This window comes from Bufo bufo, chromosome 4 (genome assembly GCF_905171765.1).
Source record: "Bufo bufo chromosome 4, aBufBuf1.1, whole genome shotgun sequence".
Classification (NCBI taxonomy): Eukaryota; Metazoa; Chordata; class Amphibia; order Anura; family Bufonidae; genus Bufo; species Bufo bufo.
Window position 1 is genome coordinate 278657000 of NC_053392.1, and position 16907 is coordinate 278673906.

Here is a 16907-nt window from a genome sequence, read left to right on the forward strand (position 1 = left end):
CCTGATACCCCTTTGTCTCCTCTTACTTGTCCTGTCTTATATCTCTACCGATCACATACTTTAAGCCTACCTAGCCGTCCTTTGATGTCTTCCTGCAGGTACCAAGCTGTTAGGGCGAACGGTCTCATGATTCTAACTGATTCTGCCTCCTCCATGAAGTTTAACATGAATTTTTTCCATGTCCTGTACAATTTTTTCCCAGCCGCTTCCTTTCTACCTATTGCTTCTAGCCACTCCAAGTGTAGCATATGCCTCAGACGTCTCAAAAATTCTGCCTTTGATGGTATCTCTGATTTAAGCCATGCCGACAACAGACATCTCTTTGCTTCCAGAACTATCCTATGTCCCATTGCCGTGAGGCCTTTATTCTGCCCATTATCATTTTCACCTTCATTAGACTCCCCCTGTTTTCTTGCATGCAGCATTACTATTTGGATGTCGAGTTCCTCTTTAGAATTACTGCCATTTCGTAAGATCGTTCTCACCATATTCCAATAATCTTCTAATTTTGTGCAGCTCCACAGCCCATGTAGCAGATCAGTTTTGGGGGTGGAACATCTCGGACATGCCACAATCCTATCTGGTTTTGCGCTATTGAATGGCATGTCAAAACCATATAAGGCACAGTGTATAATTTTAAAATGCGTCTCCCTCATTGTTTCATTCATCACTGACCTGTGTAAAGCTGCTATACCATTTCTCACGATTGGGTAAACCTCCTCCAGATCCAATTTGTTCCCCCATCTCCCGAACACTCCCTTGGCAAAAGTGTCTTCCCATTGGCTCCGCAGACTACTATACAAAAGCGATATGGATTGTCTATTACCAGAGGTAATGAGTGTATCAAATTTATTCCTGCTCCATTCACCACCCATATTGGTAGCCAGGCTCTTACAATAGTGTTTGACTTGTAGATATGGGAACAAATCAGATCCCGACAGCCCCCACTTATCTATTAGTTCCTGTAGAGTCGCCCATCTATTCTCCTGAATATGGAACAAATCGCCTACCGTCTTCACACCCTTGACTTTCCACCCCCGGAACGACCTCTCCGACTGCCCTGGCTTAAAGGCTGGATTATTGTGCAAAGGAAGGTGTTTCGAGACCTGATACGGCAATCTATATACCCTTCTAAGATTTTTCCACGCTATAATGGAATCCCGCAGTATTAATGAACATCTGGCTAGGCGTGGCAACTGAGATAGTTTGGTATGAACCAAAGCCTTTAGATCCCATGGTGCCGCCAACTGCTTTTCTAACCTTAAATTAGAGTAATGGGAAGTCTCATTGAACCAGTCCAATAGGTGTCTACTTAAACAGGCCAAGTTATATCCCCTAATGTCAGGCACATTTAGCCCTCCAAATTCCCTTCGCAGTTTCAGCTTCCTCAATGAGACCCTTGGTTTTTTACCATTCCAAATGAATTTTATAAAACATCCCTCCAAATTCCTCACATCTATGTGTCTTAGGAGTACTGGTATAGTCTGGAGTGGGTACATCAATTTGGATACTGCTAGCATTTTGATTAAATGGCATCTCCCCATTAGAGATAATGGTAGATTCTGCCATCTGACTAAATCATCCTTAATTTTGTTGAGCAAAGGTGGGTAATTTAATTGATAGATGGAATGTGGCGTCCGTCCAATCTTTATACCTAAGTATTTGATTTGGGATTTTATCAAGGAGCCCACTATGCCCGTATTTTTATCTACCTCCAACCTGCTTTTTTGGCCTATCGGTAGAAGTTCACATTTGGACATGTTCACTTTGTATCCAGAATATTTCCCGAAACTCTCCAATGCTTTAAAGATATTATCTATTTGTCCCTGTGGTTTTGACATAAATAAAATAATATCGTCGGCAAACAATGCCGCTTTCACTTGCGACTTTCCGACTTTAATCCCTTCAAATAGGTCAGACTTGCATAGCTCTCTAGCCAGTGGCTCTAATGCCAGATTAAATAACAATGGGGAAAGAGGGCACCCCTGCCGAGTCCCCTTTTGTAAGTCGAATGGTTTGGATAAGTGGCCCTGCGTATAGACCCTTGCCTGAGGCCTGTGGTACATCTGCGTCAAGACTCCCCTAAAGGCCCCTGTAATCTCCATTTTATCCAAGACCGCCTCCAGCCATGCCCACCTGACATTGTCAAACGCTTTTTCAGCATCTAATGTGAGCATGGCTGGGGTCTCTCCCTTCTCCGGATCATGTTGCACCCTATCCATAACGGTAAGAACTGTTCTAATGTTTGTCACCGCTGCACGGCCCTGGATGAAACCCACCTGCTCCTGTCCTATCAATGATGGCATCATTTTAGCCAGGCGGTCTGCAATAATTTTGGACAGAATCTTTGCGTCCACATTTATCAGAGAAATGGGTCTATATGAACCCGGCAGTAAAGGGTCTTTCTCAGGTTTGGGTAACAATTTGATGTAGGAGAGGTTAGTTCCATCCAGGGCCGATACGCCCCTAAATACGTCATTGTAAACCTCCATCAACACCGGCAATAGCTGAGTACATAAGGCTTTGTAGTACTCTCCAGTATAACCGTCAGGTCCAGGAGCCTTAGCGTTACCTAGCCCCTTTATCACCCCCTGCAATTCTGTCACTGTGACCTCTGCATTCAAGATATGTCGTTGTTCCTCAGTCATCTTAGGTAATCTATTTTTGTCAAGAAGTGTGTTACTTAAGTCGACCCTATCCCCATCTTTATACAGTTTTTCATAATATTCTCCCAAAATGGAATTAATTTTTGCCGGGTTATGTATAGTGGTCCCTACAGAATTTTTCAAGCTGTTTATATACTGCGGTTGTCTCAATCCTTTCGCCAGATTGGCTAAAAGTCTCCCTGACTTGTTGCCATATTTAAATAACTTGGCCTCAAATTCAGAACTACGAAGTAGTTCTTTCTCTTTCATGCACTGCTCAAAACTTTGACGTTCCTCAAACCATTTTTTCCTATTTGAATCTGTGGGGTCTTGCTTAAACTCTGCATAGGTCGTCCTAACTTTTTGGCTTGCCATTTCCAGCTGAGCTTGAGCCTTTTTTTTAAGACCTGTCAGGTATCCCATGATTCTGCCTCTCAACACTACTTTAGAAGCGTTCCAGAAAAGATTTGGAGTGTCAATATGATTCGCATTATCTGCTTTATATTCCTCCCACCAAATAGAGAGCTTTTCCAAGAACTCCTCTCTTGCGCAGAGTTGCGAGGGGAATCTCCATATGAAGTCAGGGCCTCTAGGGAAATCATCCCTCACCACTACTGTCACCGGTGCATGGTCCGAGATTACTAAGTCTCCTACATCTGATAATTCTACCCTATGTATCAAGTTGTGGGTCACTAACACATAATCTATGCGGGACCAGGAGTTTTGGGAGTGTGAATAGAAAGTAAAACTACTCTCGTCAGGATGGGCTTGACGCCAGACATCTACTAATCCACCACCCACCAACAACTGTTGTAGCGCTTTATCTTGGGAAGTCTCCCCTCCTAGCTTTCCTTCATTTCTCTTCCTATCCACTACACCATTTAGAACCGCATTAAAATCACCTCCAACCACCTTATTTATGCATGAGTCTCCTAACAGTCTTAATTCTAGGTCCTTTAGGAAGGCAGGATTCCCTGTGTTAGGGCAGTATATATTATACATACTATACTGTGTATTCTGCACTTGTATTACAATATGTACCCATCTTCCCTGTAAATCAGTAGTTTGTGATATAATCTGGCAGTTCAATTGCTTATTGATAAGCGTTATTACCCCCGCTTTTCGGTTAAGTGACGGGGACCCAATGACTCTACCCACCCATAACTTTTTCATTCTGTCAAAATCATGCGCCTCTAGATGGGTCTCTTGTAAGAAAACCACATCTGGTTTAAGTTTCTTAAGGTGTCGTAAAACCATCCACCTTTTCTGGGGTGATTTTAAACCTTTGATATTCCACGTTAGCACCTTCATGTCAGTCCCCTGGACTTTTTTTTTTTTTTTTTTTTTTTTTTTTTTTATATATACGTTTGGCAGATATATATGCTATTCCAACCTACCGAGTCTGGGGTCCACGTCACTCACCGAAAGCGCCCAGAGAGATCCCTTGCGAACAAACAGATAAATGTTAGATTACCAACAATTTTGTGTAACACTGTCCCAAACTTTTAGCTTCTCTGTCTTCCTTCTCCTCTAATACAACCTCTTTAATTCTTATAATAACTTCCCTTTTTTTCTGGGTTGCAGGCTGCCTCTCACCAAGATATCTAGGAAAAATAACACTCCTACTGTAACTTCTTGAGGTCTCCCCGTTAAACATATTAGGCCTTTACCCGTATCCATCTATACTGCATCTGGTATCATCCACCCCGCATATGACATTTCATTAGCACTGCACTTAATACAGAATATTAACATAACTTGGCGGGTATAACCATAACCCTCTTCAACATATATGCAGTGACAGAACAGTGCTGCCATATTGAACCAGCAGGTATACCAGTCTCACATGCATTTTGAGATCTCTTATAGACCCCCTATTGATTAGATGGAAAACGTGGGTCATCTCCCTGGGTAGGGATCTTCTCTCCGGTCTGAAGATCTTCGTCCCCTAGTCCCAGGCTCTGGATATTCTCCTCCTCTCTCCCTTCTCCGTTCCCGATCTCTTGGGTTCACCACTCTGGATGAGCTTCTTCCTCTCCTCTTGTCTGCTCCCTCTGGCTCCCCTGGATTCTGTATGGATTTAATCCACTCTTCTGCTGTCGTCGGATCATGATAAATCGTGCTTGACCCATTAGGATGCAACACCCTTAACTTTGCTGGGTATTGTAGTTGAAACCTGCGTCCCTTTTGATGCAGTAAAGTGCAGACGTGACTAAACTCCCTCCTCTTCCTAGCCACAGCTGCAGAGTAGTCACCAAAAAGTAATACAGAGTGTCCCAGCAGCTTTAGTGGACCTTTCTTGGCCCTATATGCCCTCAGCAGGGCTTCCTTGTCGCAATAGTCCAGGAATTTCATAATAACCTGACGTGGTTTAGGACCTTGACTTCTAGACGGTCCCATCTGGTTCTGCTGATCCTCTAGTACTGGACCAATTCTGTGGGCCCTTTCTACTTTACAGCGCCCTTCTAATCCCAGAGCCCTGGGTAATTCTTTTTCACATATATCCATCAGAGTCTGCGGTTTAAACTTTTCAGGTAGCCCCAACAGTCTCAAATTGCTCCTTCTGGACCGATTTTCCAGGTCCTCTACCCGATCATACAAAATCATATTCTGCTTTGAAAGCTCATTAACTTTTTGAGTAAAAGCAGCCGATTCATTTTCAGCCCTAGACACTCTCTGCTCAAGTTCTTCCAGTCTCAGATCATGCTGGGCGACCGCCTCATGCAGCTGCTGTAACGAGGCAGACAGAGTTATGGTGAGTGTTTCTCTTATATCGGGGGCTAAATGTCTGGCCACCTCTATGGCCAGCTTTTTGTAATCAATGTCCATTGAGGGGTTTGGCTGGGTAACTTGCTCTTCACTCATACCGCTTTCTAGCAGCACTTGTGTCAGCGGAGATGGAGTAGAAGGGCGCGAGTCCACCATCTTGTCGAGCATGTCCTCAATGACTCTGCCCCGTCCTCCGGAGATCCTCCTTTTGCCGCTCCGTAGCAGGTAGCGTTCCATAAACTTATGGACTCTGGATGTTCAGGGACCAGGACGTACCTGTCTCAGCCCCCTATTGCCGATTTTTGACGAGCGGGATTCAATATATGGTGAGAGGTCACCGGAGCTCCTTCACGCTGCCGCCCGCATCCCAGCGCCGGAACCGGAAGTCATAGTTATTTTTTTAATTGATATCATACAATTTCACAGTGGTAGTATGGGACACAGTAATACTACATATCATAACAGCCTGGTGAAGTCCCCACACACATCTGTTACTGCTTGGAGATTGCCTATGCCAATTGCCTCTCTGGAAGCATCAATGATTTCAATGGCATCAACCTCCAGGGTCGGACCTTGTTGAAGCTATATCATATTGGTGCAATGATGATGACAAAGTGTATGATTCAGCCAAAAGGATATGTACATGTTCTGTATAAACCAAGGGGCCTCAGAATAATTTTATTTGGTCAGTCCAAGAAATACTCAGTTGCAGTTTACAGATTTGCATTAAGGGATACTTCCAGCAGGGAGATTTTTTAAACTTAATATTTATAGAAACATTTTTTTTAGATTGTTTAACTGTTTTACTTTTTCACTTTGTCAGTACTATGTCATTGCATTGATTAGTGTAATTTGTGATACTCTAATTGAGTTACTTACCCTCCTTCCCTATCTGTTTAAATTCATTTTTTATTCAAATTTTTAAGGTTCAAAAAAGTAAATTCTGTTTTACAATAAAATGATAATGAATATCCATATCAAAAACATAAATAAGATTGGTCTACATAGCATTAAATATCATGACATGTATTACCATGGGAATCAAGTCCTCCTTCCCTATCTGACCGCAATGACTGAGAAAGTTAAGTGAGACTGTTTTCTGTGTTAAAAGTCCAAATAAAGAGGAATCAGGAGTCAGGACAGGAAGTAGAATACATGGAGGGACTTAAAAAAATTATATCCAGAAAACCATCCACCCAATTTTTATTACACATATTACACAGAATAGTCACATATAGGTTGTTAACAGGGTTCAGTACTTTAACACTGATGGCTTATCCTTGGGATAAACCATAAATATCTGATTGACAGAGATCCAACACTCCACACCCCACTGATCAGCTGTTCAGCAATAGATCTGTCGCTGGAAGTTGTCGCAAAAACTACACAGTTCCATTGTAGGGAACAGCTGGTTACTGCAGGACTGATCCCATTGATAAACTTCAAATAGACAATCAATAGTAAAGTGTGTATATATATAAGTAAAGTGTCCCTTTGTCCCTTTAATCATACAGACATTCAAATGTCTCTTTATGGAGATAATTACATCTATATTGAAAAAAATTGCTCCCGTTAGAGCAAAATACAGTATATGTTCTACTCTCCCACAAAATGGGATTTATGTTCTATCACAGTTTACACTACATTATGATTGCAGTAATGGTGCCTAAACTATAAAATGTTTTAAAGTGGATCAAATAATGATTGCATCTGCACGTTGTCATACAACTGGGAGGGCTAACAGAATATAAACCCTGTGGAATAAGCAAAAGTAAATAGCTATTATGCAACTATCCAGTAATCACATTTTCTTTTTACTTTAGAATTGCTATTTTTATGAATTATTGTTTATATTCAACTATTTGTTATTTGCTATTTTGCTAAATTGTATAGCAATTATGAGAATTGTATTTCCCATAGTCATTTCCAAATGTTCTTTTTGATCTGTTTCATTACGATCATTGTTCAAAAAGAATTGATATTAATTATGAAGTTCTGCTAAAAATTCTATGTTGATGAACTACCTGTTTACTTTTTTTCCACACAGATTATTTGGATGCTGACTCACATGATTTCTTTTAAAAATGAAGCCTATTTTATTCTGGATCATTTACATTGCTTTGTTGCCCAGTTTATCCTCAATGGCAGTCACCAATAAAACAGGTACTCAATGTTGAATTATTATGCCTTTTAGTTTGTTTAATTATTTATGGCGATGGGTAATTTCCAATATATCTTGCTATAATTCTAGAGTCCTGTCAGTTGTAATAGATTAGTAAGATGGAACATATTTAAAATTGTGTTCACACTAGTGTCAAGGGATCCATTACATGACAGATTCAAATGGTAACCGATGACACTATTGACTTATAATTGGGTCCATTGGGGTTCCGTCAAGGTTTCTATCATTTTGTTAGCAGGAATATTGCTGTGTGCTGAGCTAAACTTGCTGGAAAAAGTAATAGAATCCTAGAAAATACCTCAGTGGAGATTTTTCCATGGATTTAAGACCGTTTCTTGCAAGGGTGCATGCCCCATTTCAGGGGCTTTTCTATGTCTTTAGTAACCGAGTAGATAGCTGTGATCCTACCCCATTGGTACAAACCATAACAATTGTTTCACTCTTTTGCATGTAAAAACTTTCTTTTTTTAATGCCATGGTATTTGCCTTATTGAAGTCAATGGGGGAAACAATGACAGACAAAAATACAGTGGTTTTAAAAATTGGTCCTAAAAACTGCATGTTTTATGCATGCATTATGCGGATGTGATGGGCAAACATAAAAAAAATAGTCAAAAGGCTAGTCTATTAAAGGGCCTTTATTATTGAGTATGTCAGGAATATTTACAGGTATGTATGAATACAGAACCTTTGGGTCTATTTTGCAAATTTAGACCCTGTAAATTGCACTTAGCTAGATTTATCCACTATAGATAACCAGCTGTAAAAATTGGGATTGTGCTGGGATTTTTTTTCTGCCACGTTTTACTACTACAGAGTCATTTTTTCCCTATCTTTTGAAAATAAACACATCCTACAGCATACTGTTGTAGACATATCTCAAGCAGCTCCGATGTTAAAATAAATTGAATAACAATATTATATTGGAATGTGTTCTAAAATGTCAAAATGACCATCTATTCTGCTTGTCTCCTATACCAGAGGATTCATGCCCGCATTAAGCATTTTTCTCTTTTTATGTGACTAATAAGCCAGTGTGCCATGATGGATTAACATTGAGGATGTCTGTGGATAACAAGCTGAATATGAATGAACTGTGCCAAGCAGCTGCTGTTAAGGCTGCTGTAGAGCTATGATGCAATAAACAGGGAAAAGACTGCAGGGAGGAAAATCATTGTCTAGTGGTTTAGCGATATTGTCTGTTAGGGCACTGAAGATATAAAGCAAAATATTAGTATTTACTATAAAAGGAATTATAAGGTTTACGAATGGTGGAAAATAGCTAAACGGAAATGATACAACGATTATTTTATGAGTAAAAGAAACATAGTAATATTTTTATGTATATTTTTCCAATAGATTGCAATACAAGACATTCTATTACTTTTTGAATGTACTGTATTAGCTCTGCAAATTAAACAAAGGTGCAAATATTGATCTTTGGATAAGAAGCATATGTCATTGCCCCACTTCCCTATATGAGCCTTTTCAACCATTTAGCAAAGTAGAGCGTGCTCTTGTGTCTGACTTGAACTTCTTTGAAACAGGACTTTTCTGGCTTTTAAGGTATTATATGGCATAGATTCTTTCTTGGGGCACTCCCAGAAAAGCTAAAAGCACTGTACTTAAACCCCTTCTTGATGCATGAATTTTCCGTTTTTGCTTTTAATTTTTTACTTCCTGCATCCCCGGAGCCATAACTTTATTTTTCCGTTCACATAGCCGAACGGAGGCTTGTTTATTGTGGGACAAATTGTACTTTCTATTGGTACCGTTTAATATTGAAAATGATGTATTAGACAGCTGGAAATGGGGTGAAATTGGTTAAATAAACCACAATTCTGCCACAGTTTTATAGGTTTCATTTTTACAATGTTCTCTATGCGGTTAAACTGACTTGCTATTTTCATTCTCTGGATCAGTCCGATTACAATACCACAATTATATAGTTATTCCTGTGTTTTAATACATAAAAACTTTAGAATTTTTTTTTCTTTGCACCACCATATTCTGCCATCCCCCCCACCATAACTTTTCAAATATTTGTTATATCATTTTTTGTAGGGTGATCTTTCGTTTTTATTTATACTGTTTTGGAGTGTTCATTGTGCATGACTTTTTGAATTTTTGAGAGATGAAACAAAAAAAAAACACCTGTTTGTATCCTTTGCAATTGATGGGTTATTTTAATATTAATTTCTTAGTGTTCAATTTGAAATTTGCAACGGCAGAAAAGAAATGCTATTTTTATATAGGCATATCTCATGGAGCTAAATTTCTTTAGTGCACCATGATATCTCATGGAGTTATGCTAAAAAAGTGGGCTTGCCTGCAGTTCTATGCTTTTCCTATTTATAAGCCTGATTGTCCTCTGCTTCTCCCATTTATGACGTTTGCCTATTTTACAGTAGTTGCCTTCTTCTATGTTTTACCCATTATACCATAATTAAATATTGTATAAGCTTTTCTGGTCTTGTTTTAATAGCGGTCACTATAAGCAATTCCCAGAAGGCCTGTCAAATGCTGTTACAACAGGGTATTGTCTATTCTGATTATGTCACTGGTATCAGTACTTATGTGACAGTAAAATGAAGCTTATAGTGCAGTGTTTGATTTATAAATATTGGATACTTCATATTTTGTAAGTTTAAATAAGGGGGTCAAGATAATGGGGTCTGTCTTTTAAGCATAGTAACTTCTTAATAAGGCAGAAACATCTCTTGAGTCCTTGTTGAGAAGTTACCATGCTTAAAGGGGTTGTGCAGGGGTCTTTTATTCATTATCTATCCTCAGGATAGGTTAATCAATATATCGGTAGGGGTTGACACCCATCACCCCTTCCGATCAGCTATTTGAAGAGGAGGCGGCGCCCATCATCTTGGAAGTACAGTTTAATTACAAGTACTTGGAATTACCTGAAGAGGAAGCAGCACTCGCATAGAGCGCCATCTTCTCTTCAAACAAGTGATCGGTGGCTGTGCCAGGTGTCCGACCCGCGGCAATAAGATATTGTTGGGCTATCCTGAGGATGGGTCATCAATATGAAACCCCTGCAGAACCACTTTAAATGACAACTCTATTGAGACTCTTCATATTACTTCTGATTGCTTCAACTGTAGACTGATCTGCAAACAAGTATTACCACTGGAGCAATCCTCCACTCCAAGCTTCTACAAGCTGGACCCTAAAGAATTTTATGGAAAGTAACTTTTAAATCTTTGGAATCTACTAATACGAGATGGCTGAGTCACTATTATAGCTATGATTTCTATAGATACTTAACTTGTGTGCTGTACTAGACTTTTAAAATCAGCTTTTTGAAGAAGAGAAGATGGTTAGGAGTTTGAGCATATACGTCAATGTACATCATGTCCATGATATAGATTAGAAATGCAGATATGGGTTGGTTATGCATATTTTCTTCATTAAGGGCTGTTCAAAGAGATACTTGGTTTCATTGTCTTCTTCCAAATCTCAATTAACCTGCAAAAGCAGAAGCAGCATGGCAGGGGCAGCATGGTGGCTCAGTGGCTACCATTGGTGACTTGGAGCACTGGGATCCGAGGTTCATACCTGACCAAAGCCAACTTCTGCATGGAGTTTGTATGTTTTCCCTGTGTTTTTGTAGGTTGGGTTTTCTCCCAAACTCCTCCAAAGACATACTGATAGGGATGTTAGATTGTTCCATTCAGGACAACAAGTAAAGATAGTTTCTGTACAATATGGCAATAAGTGAGTGAAATAAATAAAAAAGAAGAAATGATTAATAATGAACATTCATTTTTAATTGTTCTCCATTATTCTTTAAAAAATATTTTGGAACTATCTTTTTTAGCCAAAAACTCAGGCAAGATCAAGAGATTTGTACTTCTACAGTCATGGCCAAAAGTTTTGAGAATGACACAAATATTAGTTTTCACAAGGTTTGCTGCTAAACTGCTTTTAGATCTTTGTTTCAGTTGTTTCTGTGATGTAGTGAAATATAATTACACGCACTTCATAAGTTTCAAAGGCTTTTATCGACAATTACATGACATTTATGCAAAGAGTCAGTATTTGCAGTGTTGACCCTTCTTTTTCAGGACCTCTGCAATTCAACTGGGCATGCTCTCAATCAACTTCTGGGCCAATTCCTGACTGATAGCAACCTATTCTTTCCTAATCACTTCTCTGAGTTTGTCAGAATTAGTGGGTTTTTGTTTGTCCACCCACCTCTTGAGGATTGACCACAAGTTCTCAATGGGATTAAGATCTGGGGAGTTTCCAGGTCATGGACCCAAAATGTCAACGTTTTGGTCCCCGAGCCACTTAGTTATCTCTTTTGCCTTATGGCACGGTGCTCCATCGTGCTGGAAAATGCATTGCTCTTCACCAAACTGTTGTTGGATTGTTGGAAGAAGTTGCTGTTGGAGGGTGTTTTGGTACCATTCTTTATTCATGGCTGTGTTTTTGGGCAAAATTGTGAGTGAGCCCACTCCCTTGGATAAGAAGCAACCCCACACATGAATGGTCTCAGGATGCTTTACTGTTGGCATGACGCAGGACTGATGGTAGCACTCACCTTTTCTTCTCCGGACAAGCCTTTTTCCAGATGCCCCAAACAATCGGAAAGAGGCTTCATCGGAGAATATGACTTTGCCCCAGTCCTCAGCAGTCCATTCACCATACTTTCTGTAGAAGATCAATCTGTCCCTGATATTTTTTTTGGAGAGAAGTGGCTTCTTTGCTGCCCTTCTTGACACCAGGCCATCTTCCAAAAGTCTTTGCCTCACTGTGCGTGCAGATGCGCTCACACCTGCCTGCTGCCATTCCTGAGCAAGCTCTGCACTGGTGGCACTCCGATCCCGCAGCTGAATCCTCTTTAGGAGACGATCCTGGCGCTTGCTGGACTTTCTTGGACGCCCTGAAGCCTTCTTAACAAGAATTGAACCTCTTTCCTTGAAGTTCTTGATGATCCTATAAATTGTTGATTGAGGTGCAATCTTAGTAGCCACAATATCCTTGCCTGTGAAGCCATTTTTATTCAACGCAATGATCGCTGCACGCGTTTCTTTGCAGGTCACCATGGTTAACAATGGAAGAACAATGATTTCAAGCATCACCCTCCTTTTAACATGTCAAGTCTGCCATTTTAACCCAATCAGCCTGACATAATGATCTCCAGCCTTGTGTTCGTCAACATTCTCACCTGAGTTAACAAGATGATTACTGAAATGATCTCAGCAGGTCCTTTAATGACAGCAATGAAATGCAGTGGAAAGGTTTTTTTGGGATTAAGTTAATTTTCATGGCAAAGAAGGACTATGCAATTCATCTGATCACTCTTCATAACATTCTGGAGTATATGCAAATTGCTATTATAAAAACTTAAGCAGCAACTTTTCCAATTTCCAATATTTATGCAATTCTCAAAACTTTTGGCCACGACTGTATATGATATATAAACACAGTTTTATCAGTTCAGTTGCTGACACCTGTATGTCATAAAATGACTCCCTGTTTCCTATTCTTCTAAGGAAATAACGTATTTAAAATGAAACCTTTCATCTGGGTAAAATTAGACATATGTTGCAAGGATCATAACTGAGCTCCTTTAGGATTACCTGGCCTTGTGTGGGAGCTAGTGATCAAAACATTAATTGTAGTAGTGTAAAAATGCCATTAAAAATAGTATATATGAGGCTCTCTTTGATGTGTACTGTGCTTACAAGGACATGAGACTTTGCTTTTATTAAATGGGCTTTCTAAGGTGTAATGTATTTTACATGAAGGACAGAGTAATAGTATATCGAAGCCATATACTTTTTTTCTTCAAATTTTTTATAGATCTGCAAATCCTTGGTGTTTCAGCCTGAATAAGGTCACCTTCATAATACATGTTGTCCCTGTAAATAATTATTGCAGTTTTGCTGTTTTTACAGCATTTTTATTTCTCATCTCACAATATGTTTCCAGAGAGACCCTGAAATCATACATTCTTTATTAACCTCCTTCCCCATGGTACTCTTTCGTCCTGCTTGTCTTGCTTATCACTGGTTTACAGTATATTAGTTGTTCTAGGTAAGGAGAATAACTTTCTTGAAGTCATTTTCATCAGTGCCAACTATGTTAATATGTTTTTGAAACTCCATATTGTTAGTTCTATATGCAGGGTGTTAGGTATTTATTGACCAACTAGAAAATTGGAAGATATGTTAAAGTAACAATGAAATTACATACAATCATGACTGTTTAACAGCAGCATAAACATATTGAATGGCAAGTCAAAAAGTATTATACGCCAGCCTCTATTGTATTCACATCAGGATCTAGGTAAATCACCTAAATTATTCCACTGTATAAGCCAGGGTAGACATCCACAGAAAAGAGTAGCTCTTGCTCTGGTAGATTCAGCCAATCCATATACTACATAGGCAGTCAACTGTAAGTCCAGTTAGAGCTTTTCTTGGTGATAACAGCTAATTGGTGATGTCTTCAAATGTTGGACCCCCAGTGATCATCTGATTGCCATGTCAGATTTAGTATGAAAATGAGTTGTCATGAGTAAAAAAAATCCCTTTGAGAATCATTTAAGTGTTACAAGTACAATATCTAATAGGCATTTCCATTAGCATGATCATCATAAATATGATTTTCGTTTTGAATGAATTGCCATATATTTGTATATGTAAATGCTGGGATGCATGCCCTTGCTCCTTACTACATCTTGCAGACCTCACCTGGTTTGGACCTCCTTATTATTCTAGATTTGATCAAAATAGTGACTTCCATGCTTAAGTAATGCCTTCCTTTCCTTTACCTGTGTAACTGAGGCAATCTCTATTCAGTTTCAATTGTATGTGTTGCTCCTCTTAGGACCTAAACCAGCAGGTATGCAGTTCATGATGTAGTAATTTAACCACCTCAGCTCCCCTAGTTTAAACACCCTTAATGACCAGACCACTTTTTACAATTCTGCACTACACTACTTTCACGGTTTATTGCTCAGTCATGCAACTTACCACCCAAATGAATTTTACCTCCTTTTCTTCTCACTAATAGAGCTTTCATTTGGTGGTATTTCATTGCTGCTGACATTTTTACTTTTTTTGTTATTAATCGAAATTTAACGAAATATTTGCAAAAAAATTAAATTTTTCACTTTCAGTTGTAATTTTTTTTTTAAAAAACGACATCTATATATACATTTTTCTCTAAATTTATTGTTCTATATGTCTTTGATAAAAAAAATGTTTGGGTAAAAAAAAAATGGTTTGGGTAAAAGTTAGTGTTTACAAACTATGGTACAAAAATGTGAATTTCCGCTTTTTGAAGCAGCTCTGACTTTCTGAGCACCTGTCATGTTTCCTGAGGTTCTACAATGCCCATACAGTAGAAAAACCTCACAAATAACCCCATTTCGGAAATTAGACACCCTAAGGTATTCACTGATGGGCATAGTGAGTTCATAGAACTTTTTATTTTTTGTCACAAGTTAGCGGAAATGCCAACTTTGTATAAAAAAATGGGAAAAGTTGTCTTTTGCCAAGATATTTCTCTCACCCAGCCTGGGTATATGTAAAAAGATACCCCAAAACACATTGCCCTACTTCTTTTGAGTACGGCGATACCAGATGTGTGACACTTTTTTGCCGCCTAGGTGGGCAAATGGGCCCACATTCCAAAGAGCATCTTTCGGATTTCACAGGGCATTTTTTACACATTTTGATTTCAAACTACTTCTCACACAAGGTATTCCGTGAGGGGCATGGCGAGTTCCTAGAATTTTTTATTTTTTGGCACAAGTTATCGGAAAATGATGATTCTTTTTTTTTTTTTCTTACAAAGTCTCATATTCCACTAACTTGTGACAAAAAATAAAAACTTCCATGAACTCACTATGCCCATCACGAAATACCTTGGGGTGTCTTCTTTCCAAAATGGGGTCACTTGTGGGGTAGTTATACTGCCCTGGCATTTTAGGAGCCCTAATGTGTGAGAAGTAGTTTGAAATCAAAATGTGTAATAAATGCCCTGTGAAATCCGAAAGGTGCTCTTTGGAATGTGGGCCCCTTTGCCCACCTAGGCTGCAAAAAAGTGTCACACATGTGGTATCGCCGTATTCAGGAGAAGTTGGGCAATGTGTTTTGGGGTGTCTTTTTACATATACCCATGCTGGGTGAGAGAAATATCTCGGCAAATGACAACTTTTTCCATTTTTTTATACAAAGTTGGCATTTGACCAAGATATTTATCTCACCCAGCATGGGTATATGTAAAATGACACCCCAAAACACATTCCCCAACTTCTCCTGAGTACGGCGATACCACATGTGTGACACTTTTTGCAGCCTAGATGCGCAAAGGGGCCCAAATTCCTTTTAGGAGGGCATTTTTAGATATTTGGATCTCAGACTTCTTCTCACGCTTTAGGGCCCCTAAAATGCCAGGGCAGTATAAATACCCCACATGTGACCCCATTTTGGAAAGAACACACCCCAAGGTATTCAATGAGGGGCATGGCGAGTTCATAGAAATTATAATTTTTTGGGCACAAGTTAGCGGAAATTGATATATATATTTTTTTCTCACAAAGTCTCCCTATCCGCTAACTTTGACAAAAATTTCAATCTTTCATGGACTCAATATGCCTCTCAGCGTATACCTTGGGGTGTCTTCTTTCCGAAATGGGGTCACATGTGGGGTATTTATACTGCCCTGGCATTTTAGGGGCCCTAAAGCGTGAGAAGAAGTCTGGAATATAAATGTCTAAAAAATGTTACGCATTTGGATTCCGTGAGGGGTATGGGGAGTTCATGTGAGATTTTATTTTTTGTCACAAGTTAGTGGAATATGAGACTCTGTAAGAAAAAATAAAAATAAATCAATTTCCACTAACTTGTGCCAAAAAAATGTCTGAATGGAGCCTTACAGGGGGGTGATCAATGACAGGGGGGTGATCAGGGAGTCTATATGGAGTGATCAGGGAGTCTATATGGGGTGATCACCCCCTTGTCATTGATCACCCCCTGTAAGGCTCCATTCAGACGTCCGTATGTGTTTTGGGGATCCGATCCATGGATCCGTGTATCCGCAAAACACATACGGACCTCTGAATGGAGCCAGCCTTACAAGGGGGTGATCAATGACAGGAGGGTGATCAGGGAGTCTATATGGGGTGATAACCCCCCTGTAAGGCTCCATTCAGACGTCCGTATGTGTTTTGCGGATCCGATCCATGGATCCGTAAAACACATACGGACGTCTGAATGGAGCCTTACAGGGGGGTGATCAATGACAGGGGGTGATCAATGACAGGGGGGTGATCAGGG

General features: G+C 39.6%; 1 protein-coding gene across 1 annotated transcript in view; it reads left to right on the forward strand.

Annotated features, from left to right (window-relative positions):
* Positions 1 to 16907, forward strand: part of LOC120998111 (collagen alpha-1(XIX) chain-like) — an 861475-nt gene that overhangs the window by 49272 nt on the left and 795296 nt on the right. Inside the window, exon 2 of the mRNA XM_040428630.1 lies at positions 7462 to 7577. Coding sequence (XP_040284564.1) covers positions 7499 to 7577 — 79 coding nt within the window. The 5' untranslated portion in view covers positions 7462 to 7498. The remainder of the gene's footprint in view (positions 1 to 7461; positions 7578 to 16907) is intronic.